Source organism: Callionymus lyra, chromosome 2 (assembly GCF_982586985.1).
Source record: "Callionymus lyra chromosome 2, fCalLyr1.hap1.1, whole genome shotgun sequence".
NCBI lineage: Eukaryota > Metazoa > Chordata > Actinopteri > Syngnathiformes > Callionymidae > Callionymus > Callionymus lyra.
The window spans coordinates 38,560,784-38,574,422 of record NC_141819.1 but is presented as its reverse complement, the minus strand read 5'-3'; the positions used below and the strand labels follow the sequence as shown (position 1 = coordinate 38,574,422).

Sequence of the window (13,639 nt, the reverse complement as noted above, 5' to 3'; positions counted from 1 at the left end):
AGGTTCTTACTGCTTTATTCTAAAAGATTAAGGGTATAACATTTCTAGTAGGAAGACCCAAGTACACTGTGGTTTATTATGTCTAATGGATTTAATGAGGTGAACTAATATGGCATTTATATCAACGTAATGGTTTTCATAGTAACTGCCGCCCTAGGAAACAACATTAATGTGAATCTTGTTTCTGATGAAATGATTATTGGCTTCGGCAGATGTACATAATGCATCAGTGATGTTAGTCGGCTTCTTTCCCGCTTGAATATTCTCTCCCTGAGGGACATTTACGAGTCTTTGACAGGCTTGTCTGTGTTTTTCATTGGCCCGAGGCTGTACATTAACTAATGGACATCCTTGTCCATCTGTATGTGTGTGTGTGTGTGTGTGTGTGTGTGTGTGTGTGTGTGTGTGTGTGTGTGTGTGTGTGTGTGTGTGTGTGAGTGTGTGTGTGTGTGTTCAGGATTACAATCTTGACTCATTACAAATCTAATGTGGACTATGTTCTCTTCAATGTAATCCAGCTGCCTCTTCCTCAATCCACGTCACATCTGAGATTACAGGTTGGATAATGGTCAGGGCAGTAAAATCACAACTAATGTATTTGCTTCAGTGGATAATCTCGTTTGGAGGTCGGACGGTTCTTCCACAGAGGTGGTCCACCAATTACGTTATTAACACACGTCCCCCGAGTGACCTCCAAGGACTCGTCTGTTTTTATTACAGGGTTTTGTTCACAAAGGCCTTAATGCTGGTTATTCCCAGCATGTAAATTACAATGCTAATCAAGTAACATGAATTATTTTTTGTTGTTAATTTTGTCCAGTTAAACTTGCATTGTCTTAAAATGTCATGCCTTAGCAAGACTACAATTTATATTGACTGTATTTACATAAACTGTATCTATACACCAGATCTCTCACAGCTGAAAGGGTGTTCGGTTCAGTTTTGAATATGCACTAAAACATTTGGACTTTATTTTATATTTTCGGTGATTATATGTTCATTTTGAACTGCTGTAACGTGTGCAGTAGTTTAAGCGATGTTTTTAACAACACAACTGTGCCTCTGTGCTCCTACAAGTCTCCGAGTGTTCACCAAAATGCTCCGTAGCAGTGGGTAGGAGAGCTGGGGACACTTCTGTTTTCACGACCATGCAAAGAACTGTTCACTCGTTGACTTGGTTGTGATTTAAGTATTCAATCTTACATCTTTTTAAATGACTATAAAAGGCACCTAAAATGAAAGTTGCACATATATCAACCGATTTATACAGCAAATGGTGTCAGAGGCAGGATTAAGAGACAGTACACAGTATTTAAGGTCTAAAAGCTCAACAGTTACATTTTCCTGAAGTAGATGATGAAAAATGTGGATGCATCACCTGGATGAACGGAGTAACCATTACTAGTATTCACTATTACAATAGTTCAATATTTATACAATTAAACAAGAACAAGGCATGTTGCAATGGTGTCAGAAATAGGAAGTAAGACACATCTGAGTTGTTCCAGATTCTTGGATTGTACTAATAATGAATATGACTAAATAAAAAGTGCACACATTTTTTGTCTGTTGAGAGAGTTTAGTGGACAGGCTAATATGAAGGTCATTGTGGAAAGATGTAAACCCAAGACGTGACTGGTTTAATGCTTTGTTTTTCAGGAGGAAAGGAAAACGTTATTTTCTTCTTTCTATTTACTGTTTGTCGTCGCATTATTTAACCAAAGGATTTTGTTTTGTGCTCATAAAATGCGCCGGGGTATTGACTTAAGGATTGTCCTGTTAACATTTATTTCACGATCTTAACCATTCCTGGATCAGATTGCATCCCTTGAGACGAGGATCATCGACCCTCGTATCCGAGGGCAAGGGTCCCAGCAGGGGGACCACCCCATGTGGTTGTTTACCACGCTGAGTTCTCAACTCTTGACCAGTGAGCGACAAACTGTTTTGGAGGTTATTGTAATAAGCCTAAAATATTGAACCAGAGTTCGTTGAAAAATGTTACTTCACACCACAAATCCAGAGTGAAGTGCAGGGGTGAGAGAGTGCAGAGGGTTTAAATTCCAACATGTGCACTCCAGAAAGAAAGAGGCTCTAGTAATTTGGCCTCTAAAAACAAATCCCTCAAAAATCTACTTTGAGGAATAAATCCCCTGCTGTTTCTCGCACCCAAAACCAACAACTGTCCTCGCACTAATGCAGGGGCCTGTATCCACGGCTGAGTTTATCTTTACGTAAATCAGCGTACGAACACAGAGAGAGCATTTAGAAGTGGTGGAATTGATTCAAGGACTTCTGTAACTCCAGCAGTGAAGGTGCAGGAAAGGCAGCGAGGTGTTCAGATCACACAGAGCTTAGAGGAGAAATCACTTAGCACTGGCTGGCAGCCCGGCTTTCACTGACTGCTGGAAGCGAGGAAGGATTTATCCAGATTCACTGGCTTTAAACATTAGGTTGTTTCAAGTAATTTGGAGGAAAAAAAATCAGCCGACGTTACCCCGGTTGGCCTTGGTGCACACCCGGCTACATGTTAGGAAGCCGCGATAACTTCCTCTCAATCCAAAGGATAATCGTGAAACCGGCCGCCCCCAATCTGTCTAACTGTAGAGGGTGACGGGGTCTAAATTACAGCCGGGGTTGTGCTGACAGAAAGACATGTGGATAGTTGTGCTCATAGGCACTAAAGGCAGCTGGCTTGTATCCCACTAACACTGCCTCGCTGTCGCTCTTCCAGCTCACTATCGGGCTCTGAGAGCGGAAGTGTGATATGTCACAGTATCAGCGCTGAGATGCTGCAGCTGACTACAGACTCCATAAAGACCCTCGAAATAAACCACGGCTACAGTTGAGCCAAGTACGTGTTGCACAGTCAGCTGATACATTCATTAGACATTAAGTCATGAAATGCATCACAAAAAATACTTTACTTATAAAGTTATGCTTAATTCTACAAACAAATACTTGAAACCGAAACTAGCTATTTATTTTAGATTTTCTTTTTTAAAAGATCAATGTGCAAAAACATCCCTTCTGGCTTATTCCACAATTTCATTTATAGTATTCATTGCAGTAAAGTTACAATCTCAGTCAGTGAACAAAAGGAAGCAATTGTTTGACTGAGGACTAGAGGATACAGTCAACTCCAGCCGCTTTTGAAGCTAATGTTTGGACATATTTTAAAACAAATAAAAGCAGTTACGACTTCCTCAAGAGTCATGTGGTCTGTAAATTCTTCGACACCATAGTAGTAGGTACTCGGACAAAACTACAAATATAACCTTATATAACACCCAGTGAATACAGTAGTAAATTATATAAAACAAATTTATTGACTCAATTTTTTTACTTTATTTTGCTGACAAGGATTTTGACTACTGTCTGGCCAGTTCGGTGTGAAGTTATGTCTATGGCTTGCAGATGAAATTCCTTCATCACGGGGATCCTCTAAATGCATTCGACATTGTGCCTGGCTCGTCTGTCTCAGTAATAATTCAGTAACACCAATCCTGCTCTTTGCGTGAGAAGAGAGATTTGGGGATGTTGCCTCTAGATTCTAAGTGTACCTCTGGGTACAGAATCCGGGGCTCAGAGAGCTGAAGCCCTCAAACTGATTGCTCTGGTTAATCTGCAGTTTTGGGGGAATGGTCTCCTGCTGTGAGTGCTTTTGTGCACACTTGCATTGGGGGTGGTCCAGCCAGGATATCCTTCTTTGTATCACACATCTGCTCTGCATCACCGCTACATCAATATGGGAGAACATGGCTGTGGTAGGATCTAAGGAGCTTCCACAGCCATATCCAGGCAGGCCAAAGTCATAATCCAAACACTTGATCGGACGGAGAGTGGAATAGTTGGATGCTGCTCCATCTAAGTATGAGAATATTGCTTTTTACATAAATACTCCTTGACTCTCATTTGAAAAAGAAAAAAAAAAGATCCTGACCAAATTCAAAATGTCTCTCACACTATTCCCTTTGACGTCATAATCAGTATAAAGCAAAACATTGTGACTTGGTACATAAACAATCTTGAATTCATGCATTAAATTAGTCATTAATTTGTATTTCAATCTGTTTTCAATGAAAATCAGGACAGTATGGAATTACAGATGCACTGATTCCTGCTGTTTGTCCCAAATATGAGGCTCAATCCCAGGTTTTGATTACTTGTAGCTTAATGAAGTATTAAATACAGATTTAGATCATTTAGTTTTCTGTCCTTTCTACACAATTTCAGCATATGTAATTAAACAGAGAACAACCTTTATATTATCATGAGTTTTCTAATAGTTAATTTCAGACTAAATTATACCCTCCTGAATAAAAAATTAAACTCAAAGCTACAGTGTTTCTGTACCTCTCTCTCGCCCCCCGAAACCTCCCCTTCAACATCTTTTTTAACCTTCTATTAACCCATTATGTGCATTGAAGTGGTAAACATTATTACAAAATATAATTTTTGACTTGGCGTAAATGAAATCTATTTGTGTGTGTGTGCGTGTGTGTAGGTATTTGTGTGTCTGTGTTCCATGTCAACATTATAGTTAAAATGATGATGATAGGATATGGAAGGATTTGAAAAATAAACAGTCTTGATTTGAAACACAAATTGTATGTCTGTCTATGTGTGGGTGCAAGTGTGTGTGCATACTTGAATGCTTGCGTGTGTGTGCTACTGCATGAGTGTGTGCATGTGTTTGGGTGTACATGTTTGTGTGTGCCTGTGCACGCACATTCGTCTTAATGTATTGCTGTGCTTGTGTGTGCCTGTGTGTGATTTTGTGCATGTGTGTGCATGTATCAGTGTGTCTCTGGATGCATGTGTGTGTGCATTTGTATGTGTGTGTTTCTGTCTCTGTGTTTGTGTGTGTGCGTGCATGTGTCCGTGGGTGAGTGTGTTTCTGTATGCATGTGTGAGTGTGTGTGTGTGTATGTGTGTGTAAAGCACATCAACACAATGATGATAGGACATTGTGCAGAAACATTTGTAATTCGCAACACGAGGCAGAAGCACTTCCTGACACATACATCTGGTACTTCCTGCGGGCAGATCCTGATTAATAGGAAGCAGAAGGAAAGTAATAATCTGTTGATAACATGCTTGTGTCAGTTATTGCCTCAGATATTAAACTCAAAAGCAATTTTGAACACCGTTCCATTCATTTCCTATGTGAAATCCTGAGTGCAACTTCTTGCATTAAACAAGAAGCTTTTGGATTAAACACTTCATATATTTTCACACAGCTCAGGAAATTAAATGTGTGAGTGCCAGTGACTTTGAAGGTGAGAAAGAGCGTTTGTGTTTGTGTGTGCTTCAATATATAAGAAGATTAATGCCAAGAAAAACTTGAAACCTTGTGACTCCCACAGCTCTTTCAACTGAAATGAATGCTGCTGACTGGGACACAGTTCATCCTGCTGCTCTTTAATGTCTCGCTCGGTTCCCTCCCAGTTCAGCTTATTTAATTTGGCTTTTGTCTCCTGTCTGCTCAGAGAACAGTATTGCTCTCTTCCTAACAGCAGAGAGGTCACTGTCCAGCACACACTACCATGGTGATGGGTTCAAGTCCTGAAGACTCCCCTGCCTCGCTGCTAATCAGCTCCATATGCAGTCTCCTCTACACTCGCCCCAATGTTGAGCTCAGACCCTGATGGTGTTTGTGAAAGTATGTTTTAATCTCCTCATGTTACAGCACAAAAGCCTTTAATCTGCACAATGAATATCTGCACGTTAAACTCTCATCTTAATCTCTCTGACAACATTGGTGTCTACAAGTTACCATTTCACCGTGTCAACCCCAGGGAGTCTCTAACCCAGCAGGCGACTTGAGAGGAGAATCCTTTTACCTTCTGCAGCAAACCTGTTTTAAGACAGTCTGAGATTGATGCTTTGTGAAATGAAAACCTCTTCATTATGTTCCTCTAGCAATTATAGATGTATACTAACCTACATGCTTATAATATTTTTATTACATTTCTGTCTTAATCAAAATTTAAGCTTTTAAAAAACACACTCCCTTAACACACCATTAAAATTGGCTAAATAAGCTGTAAACCTCCCATTACTTAGTACAATATATAAAGGCTTTTATTAAAAAAATGACGTATTTGAATTTTCATAAAGCCTGTCTTCATGTCTTATAGAATCCCGAAACGGTCGATAAGTCATGCGGACTACTGACCTCTCAGTTGAGGGGGGAGGGTAACTCTAATGGTGCAAAAGAAAGGGGATACAAAGGGAGTCAGAAGACCCCCATGAACCTTCAAATAGGTTCAATTAATGAATAATATCATATTTATTATAATAATAATAATAAACATCATATTTATTTTGCCCTTTTTTGGGATACACAAAGACGCTTTACATTAAGGATAAACATACACACGCAATTTTGATAACAGAAAGGACAGGAAAGACTATTAAGAGAAGGCAATTTTGAATAGGTGAGTTTTGAGGAGTAATTTGAAAGTCTGGAGTGAGTCAGAGTTCCTGATGGGTTGAGGGAGTGAGTTCCAGAGTGTGTGGGCGGCAGCAGAGAAGGCTCTGTCCCCCAGGGTTCGGTGCTTTGTCCTCATGGGAGTGAGGAGGTAAATTGATATATAAACAGACGGGTGGGTGGGTGGATGGATGGATGGATGGATGGATGGATGGATGGATGGATGGATGGATGGATGGATGGATGGATGGATGGATGGATGGATGGATGGATGGATGGATGGATGGATGGATGGATGGATGGATGGATGGATGGATGGATGGATGGATGGATGGATGGATGGATGGATGGATGGATGGATGGATGGATGGATGGATGGATGGACGGACGGACGGACGGACGGACGGACGGACGGACGGACGGACGGACGGACGGACGGACGGACGGACGGACGGACGGACGGACGGATGGATGGATGGCTGGATGGACGGATCGATGGATCGATAAATGGGTGGATCAATAAATGGGTGGATGGAATGATAGAAGAATAGATAGATGGATAATATATGGATGGATGGGTGATGGATGGATGGATAGATAGATGGATGATAGATGGATGATGGATGGATAAATGGGTGGATGGATGGATAGAAAGATTTATAGATGGATAGATAAATGAAGGATAGATGATTAGATGATTGAAGGGTGGATGATGGAAGGATAAATGGATGAATAAAGAGATGGATGAATGAATAGATGGCAGGGTGATGGATGGATGGATGGATGAATAGATGGATGATTGGCGAATAGACAGATAGTTATCTTAGACAACACTACAAAAACAAAACATAAATATAATAACTTTGAACAAAGTTTACCGTTTTTAAATCTTTTAAGGTTTGTTTCATCAGCAGCTACATTAGCTTAAAGTTTGCTGCTTCATTACTGTCTCAGCCCTAGAAACCTGCAGATGCAGAGAGGAACAGGTGTCTGGTCTCAGGTCTCCACTCAGCCCGGGTGACTCTGTGAAGTCGCCCCCTCACCCTGCCTGCAGCCACAACAAAGAGACAACCCTAATCGTACCTACTTCCTCCCATAACCCGCTAATTCCTCTCAGATCCACATCTGCCAAGAAACCCCACGTTTGCGGGCGGACTCAGGTTCTCCAGTGGGTTGGGTTTCATGGCCACCGATGTGGACCTGATACAGAATTGAAAGGCGATTGTCACCTGTGACAAGTTTTAAAATTGCTTTAAAATATGAGGGTTTGATAGTGTACATTAGGATGGATGCTTTTAATATACTTGTTTAGGGTATCAATTAAAAGTATCATTAAGCTAAGAATTGTACAAAACTATATTGTGAAAAGTTAGACATTCATTGTTTAAGGTCATGGAGTTGGATTGAGTACTTGGTCTGTGCAGACAGAATCATTTGTTACTTTGATGACAAGTCTCGGCTCAACTCTTTAGATTGTGCAGCATGTTTATCACCAGCATGAATCAATACAAACATTAGCTCGCGCTGATGGATAAAGCTGCAGCCTGTCATTCAATGGAGTTATTATTTTAGGAGACACTGAATTTGAGTCAAATCTTATGCTTGTTCCCCCCTCCTTCGGTTGAATTAATAAAACTGAAAGTCAAAATATGTCTAAACATCAGCTTTAAAAAAACAAAAAATATAGCAAAGAACACAATCTGGGAAATCAGCGATCCATGTGCACATGTGCATTACATTCAAAATACACAACTTTATTTGCTGTATATAGCGGTTGATATAGCTCCTTTTCGTGTCTCAAAGCATACATTTTATGAAAGATAAGAGGAAAATAATTAATCACGTCTATACCATCTACTGGTTCAAATGAAGATAACTATTAATATTAGACAGTCTGTACAATGATTGTGTTATGTTTCTACTGATTGTACACTATACACTCGCCCTGATATTGAGATGATAAGAGTTAACATACTCACTTATTTGTTTTTCTATAATTTTCACGATTATTTTAATTTATTTTAAACTGGGAGCTTCGAAATAAGTCACTGTTTCGCAGGACAAACATTTTTTTTCTACTATCATTGACACAAACAACGCCGGAGCTCACGTCATGTTTTCTTCTAATGCTGGCCAACAAAAACTTTCCCTGGAATGTCTTAATATTTATCTTCATTTAAACCAGTAGAATATAAAGCCACGATCCTTTTTTTTTCTCTCATCTTTCATAACATCGATGCTTTGAGATTCGAAAAGACGCTACGAAGCGGCTATATCAATAAAGTTTTATATTTTGAATGCAACATGCGCAGATGGATCGCTGATTTCTCAGATCGTGTTCCACGCTATATTTTTGTCCGAATTTAGTTTCCGTGAAAACATGGCGAAACAAGATATGCCGTTTGGCATGTGATCCCGGATCGTGTCGTGACAGATGCCACTGTTGAAGGAGTTTAATTAGGCTAGCTATAAACAAAACACTCAAATGATGTGATAAGAAAATGCAGAATATATTATTTCTTTCTCAAGGAATCGTTGACTTCATTTTAAATCACATTACAAATCCCTTTCTTACCAAGATTTTGTGACACAAAAATAAATCATTAAGAAATGTCTTTTTCTTAACTTATTCCTTAAGCTAATAAATACTTGAAAGCTATCGAGTTATTTTTAGTTGCGAATTAATTATTTTTCGCAAAAGGCAACCAGTTGGCCATTCATTATGAAGTGAACCGCCTTTTATCTTTAACTACCTATAAAAAACAACCACTACTAAAATGCATGCGGTCGAATTAGAGTTGCAGTAAATTAAGTCATCAAAAGCAGCTGCGGCGGATTGTGGCGTCGCTCCTGCTGGGTACCATTATTTGGGTTTTGGGTTTGAGAGTTTGGCAATATTTGGACTAGTTTTTTGGGATTCCTGTACTGTATTGTGTGTCCTGTTTTATTTATGGATGGATGGATGGATGGATGGATGGATGGATGGATGGATGGATGGATGGATGGATGGATGGATGGATGGATGGATGGATGGATGGATGGATGGATGGATGGATGGATGGATGGATGGATGGATGGATGGATGGATGGATGGATGGATGGATGGATGGATGGATGGATGGATGGATGGATGGATGGATGGATGGATGGATGGATGGATGGATGGAGAGAAAGAGTTCAAGAGCTTGTTCAAACAGCAGCTGCATTACCTGAAGTTATGTACATATTCAAAGGTTACGTTTTCTAGTAAATAAAGGCACATTTGGTCTTCACAAAACAGGGTCATCTGCAACCCTGTGGTAAATTTAGTAAAAGATGTTGGTGTGATGGAATGTACAGACGAAGAGTGGACTTCTTGTCCTCGACGCCCGGCTGCTGGCGAAGACAAATTTAGCACCTGTGAGAGTGCATGTGGCAGCAGCATATCAAGGTATGTGTGAGCATGGTGTGAAAGTGTGAGTGAGCGAAAGCATCATGAGCTCAACATTGATGGTAAGTCATCGTAACAGTTCATCCTGCCACCGCTCATATTCTGCCGTCACATGACGGTGACTGGTGGCTCTGACTCGTCACAGGAAACGCTTTAAATCAATTAGAGAGAGAAATGTGGGCCGATTAAATCATGATGAAAGCCTTTGATAGTCAGAAGAATATTTGAGGCCAGAGCGTGGAATTAGCAAATTGGCTTCAGCGTCGGTGGTGACGGACGGACCAACAGTAGCTGTGGCTCCCTCCAGAGCAGCATCCAACGCAACACTCCAACCTCTTTATGCACAAGTGAGCTTAAGCAAATGACTCAAAGTGGGTCATTCTCACTTCCTTTGAGATTTAGGGTAAAAGCTCCTTGGTGTGGAGAGCTCTTGACGAGAGGATCCGTCCATGAGATGAACACATTGTGATCATCCTCACAGCTGTAGTCTCTGCAGTCTCCACAGCCAGGTTTGTCAAATCATAGCCCAGAACAAAACGGCTGATAAAAATGTGGAAGTTAGTGATGGGGGTCTGTTAATCTCTAACAGTTTAACCGACAGACTGTTATCGGAGCATTTGTTTGCACTACATTGGCTTTAGGACCTTCTGTACACAAGGTGGCGTGGATTATCTACACAGCATGTGCTTTTTCTCAAACAACGCCAGGTGAACCTCCTCCAAAAGACCACATTTACGAGTCTGACAAACATATTTAAACTCCTTTTTGAAGCAGCTACAAAGTTCATTATCAACCATTGTTGGTGCTTGTTCTTAAGATCAGCTTAAATTTGACCCAGATATTACAAAATGAGATAACTGTGTGTTTTTTCACATGTTAATCATCCAAATATTAGCCATTAGGGTCGGTTCGTCCAGTTCCCTTAATCAATTACTGAAGCCAAATCTGGAATGTTTGTGTTTCATTGTTCCACAAAATTATATTTGAATTTCATTTTTTTTCTTCTCAGGGAAATGGGCCAGATGTTGCAATGCATTATGGGGCAGTGGGTCACTAATTATACTTATTATACATTTATATATTTTAATGTATATCATTAACAAACTAAAATTGGATCGTTAATAAGAGGTTATTTTGAAAAGATAACACAAATGTTAAATATGATTTTGGTTTTTTTTGTAAAACTGGAGACACCACACACATCTTAGATGAGTGGTGGAGTTAAATTCCAGTCAGAAAAAGTATCAAATTTAGTAATAACATGAAGCTAAATATGTTTTAAAAAGCATTCTTACCTTTCATTTTATAATTTATTTTCCCCAAACATTTTAATATACATTTAAATCTTATTGAGGGGCAATAAATACTAAGAAAATGACAAAAGAGGAGGACAAACATCCTAAAAGAAAACCTCTAGTCATATTTAGAGACTAGCAATGAATAATGGATTTTTTTTTTAAACAAAATCATAGTTTCTTCATGATCCTTGACCTCATGTCATGACCTCAGTCAAAAATGTTATTTAGGTGTTATCCAGGATGCTAGACCTTCCTACCAACTGAAGGTATCAGTGGCAATAGTAATATAGATAAAGGGCTATAATAAATCCCAGAGGAGAATCCATTGATCGACTCTTACTATTCAATTAAAGTAATCCATATTACTGTTGAATTGAAGCCTTAAGGAAGGTGTACGTCCCTTATCATTAAGTCAATTAGCTATTGTTTTAAAAAAAAACTACATCTATGTTTTGTCGCCTAAAAACATTCTTATTTTACATTAACATGTTTATTTTGTTAAGTACATCAACTCATGCAGTAGGAGATCAATTTAACCCATTTTACAGACTCCAAGGCGAAATATAGCGATAGTAAATTGAAGTATCATCAACATTCTAATTCATTGAATATATTTTTCTTTACATCCCAGGATGCTGAGGAGCGACTCAAATGTGTGTGTTGTTGCCTCGCGTCAGTGATTGACAGACGCCGTTAACAACGGTGTGATGCTTCCCTGCTCACTGACTGACAGGCACCTGGAGGAACATCTGTCTCACCGTGGTTGTCTTCGTCCATGTTGTAGTCCACCGGAGTCCCGCGGAAGGTGTGACCGGTCGAGAGGCGATGTATCACCGGATGGTCCTCTTCGCTGTCCTCGCTGACACAGCCGGTCGTCGGTTTGACAGACGCGCGGATGTTGGCGATGATCGACGGCTGTCAGCGGGGAGATCACTCGGATAATGGCGGGAACCAAGAGAAAAACAACAACAAATGAATGTCGAGCGAGACCACAACGATGTCCTTCAGTTGAGACACAGAGAGGGAGATGACAGACGAGGAGGTCTGTAGACGTTTCTCTCTCTCTGCCGCTCCATCCTCGAAAGACTCTATGCCTACGTCACTAAGCCCCGCCCCCACGACAGTGACGCGCACCCCATTCAACTCCATACAATAACGTTAAAAATAGTTTAATTACGAACGTCTCTCTGAATTTGATACAGCACAATTTTTATGGTTTATCTTTCGAAAAGAAATACGATCCCAGTTTCACAAACCCATTTGATATTTTAAACATGTAATAAAACGAGAAAATAAAATTTCTCATTTATTAAATGTAATAATTCTCATTCATCCAATGACAAATTATTATACGTTAATGTTTCACTATTATGAGCCAAAAAATTAGGGATTTGAAAACGTTAAGTCAGAGCATTACATTAAACCATGATAGAAGAGAGTAAACACACAATTAAATTTCAACACAGATATATACATAAAGAATATAATTGTGTTTATCGTCAGTAAAGCTGTAACATCTAGACAAGCCTCGCACTCAGCACTGGTCTGTATTCGAGCCAGACTGAGCGCAGCAGAGACTCAGCACCATCTGTCCAGGAAAACTGTGCGACAAGAGAATCTGTGTCTGGTGACAATAACATCACTTTTACTTTCATCACAAGAAATACAAATGCAATATCTGTTTTATTTATCAATCACTTATGCATGCATTTCGAATTTCCTTGTGTTCTATACCCAGATTTTTTTAAACAAAAAAATATCTTGTATTTATATTTTTAAACGTTATTTTTCCAGTCCTTTTTGGTTTGTTAGAAATGTGCCAGATCTTGCAAAGGATAATGGAACCGAATTATACAAATTATACAATTATCTAAAAAGTTAATATTATATATGTTCTTTTAAAAGCATCTATATAACTTTATTCTTCACAAATTAAAATTGAAACTGGAAAGGCCCCACACATCTAGATCTCATGGAGCTCAGCATCATGACTCATGACACTTACGCATGGAGACACAAGAGCACATTTGAGCCAAACCCAGATGATGGAAGTCAGGAAGGGAGTGGAGCCGAGGACACATTGTGCGTCCCTGCAGGGGACAATGGGAGAAAGTCACAGAAGAGGAAGTGAAATCATTTAGAATGGACCAGTCCTCTTCCAGTCAACTCTATTTAAACTAACGGAAGACTTTGTGATTTAAATCAAAAACCCTGAAAAACACAAACCAGAATAAACACATCGAGATGAGAAAATCTAAAAGCAAATACACTTTATTTTGGTGACTAAATACATCATAATCTGAAGCCAAACTATTTAAAATGAGATTCTCATTTCGAATGAAATATCTCTGATGGTTAAATGGTTTTTAACTGCAACATAGTAATCCAACAATCTGACACATTCAAATCACTGATCTCATAACAGACTGATGCAACCCCTCGAAATTCTTGCATCTTCTCATGTACATTTAGATT

The 13,639-nt window shown here is 39.5% G+C and overlaps 1 protein-coding gene across 1 annotated transcript in view; it reads right to left on the bottom strand.

Moving 5' to 3' along the window:
* Positions 1 to 12,197, bottom strand: part of LOC148086907 (cytohesin-3-like) — a 31,149-nt gene extending 18,952 nt beyond the window's left edge. The window contains exon 1 of the mRNA XM_087785068.1: positions 11,923 to 12,197. Within this exon, the coding sequence (XP_087641194.1) occupies positions 11,923 to 11,941 (19 nt within the window). The 5' untranslated portion in view covers positions 11,942 to 12,197. The remainder of the gene's footprint in view (positions 1 to 11,922) is intronic.
* Positions 12,198 to 13,639: the final 1,442 nt, after the last annotated feature.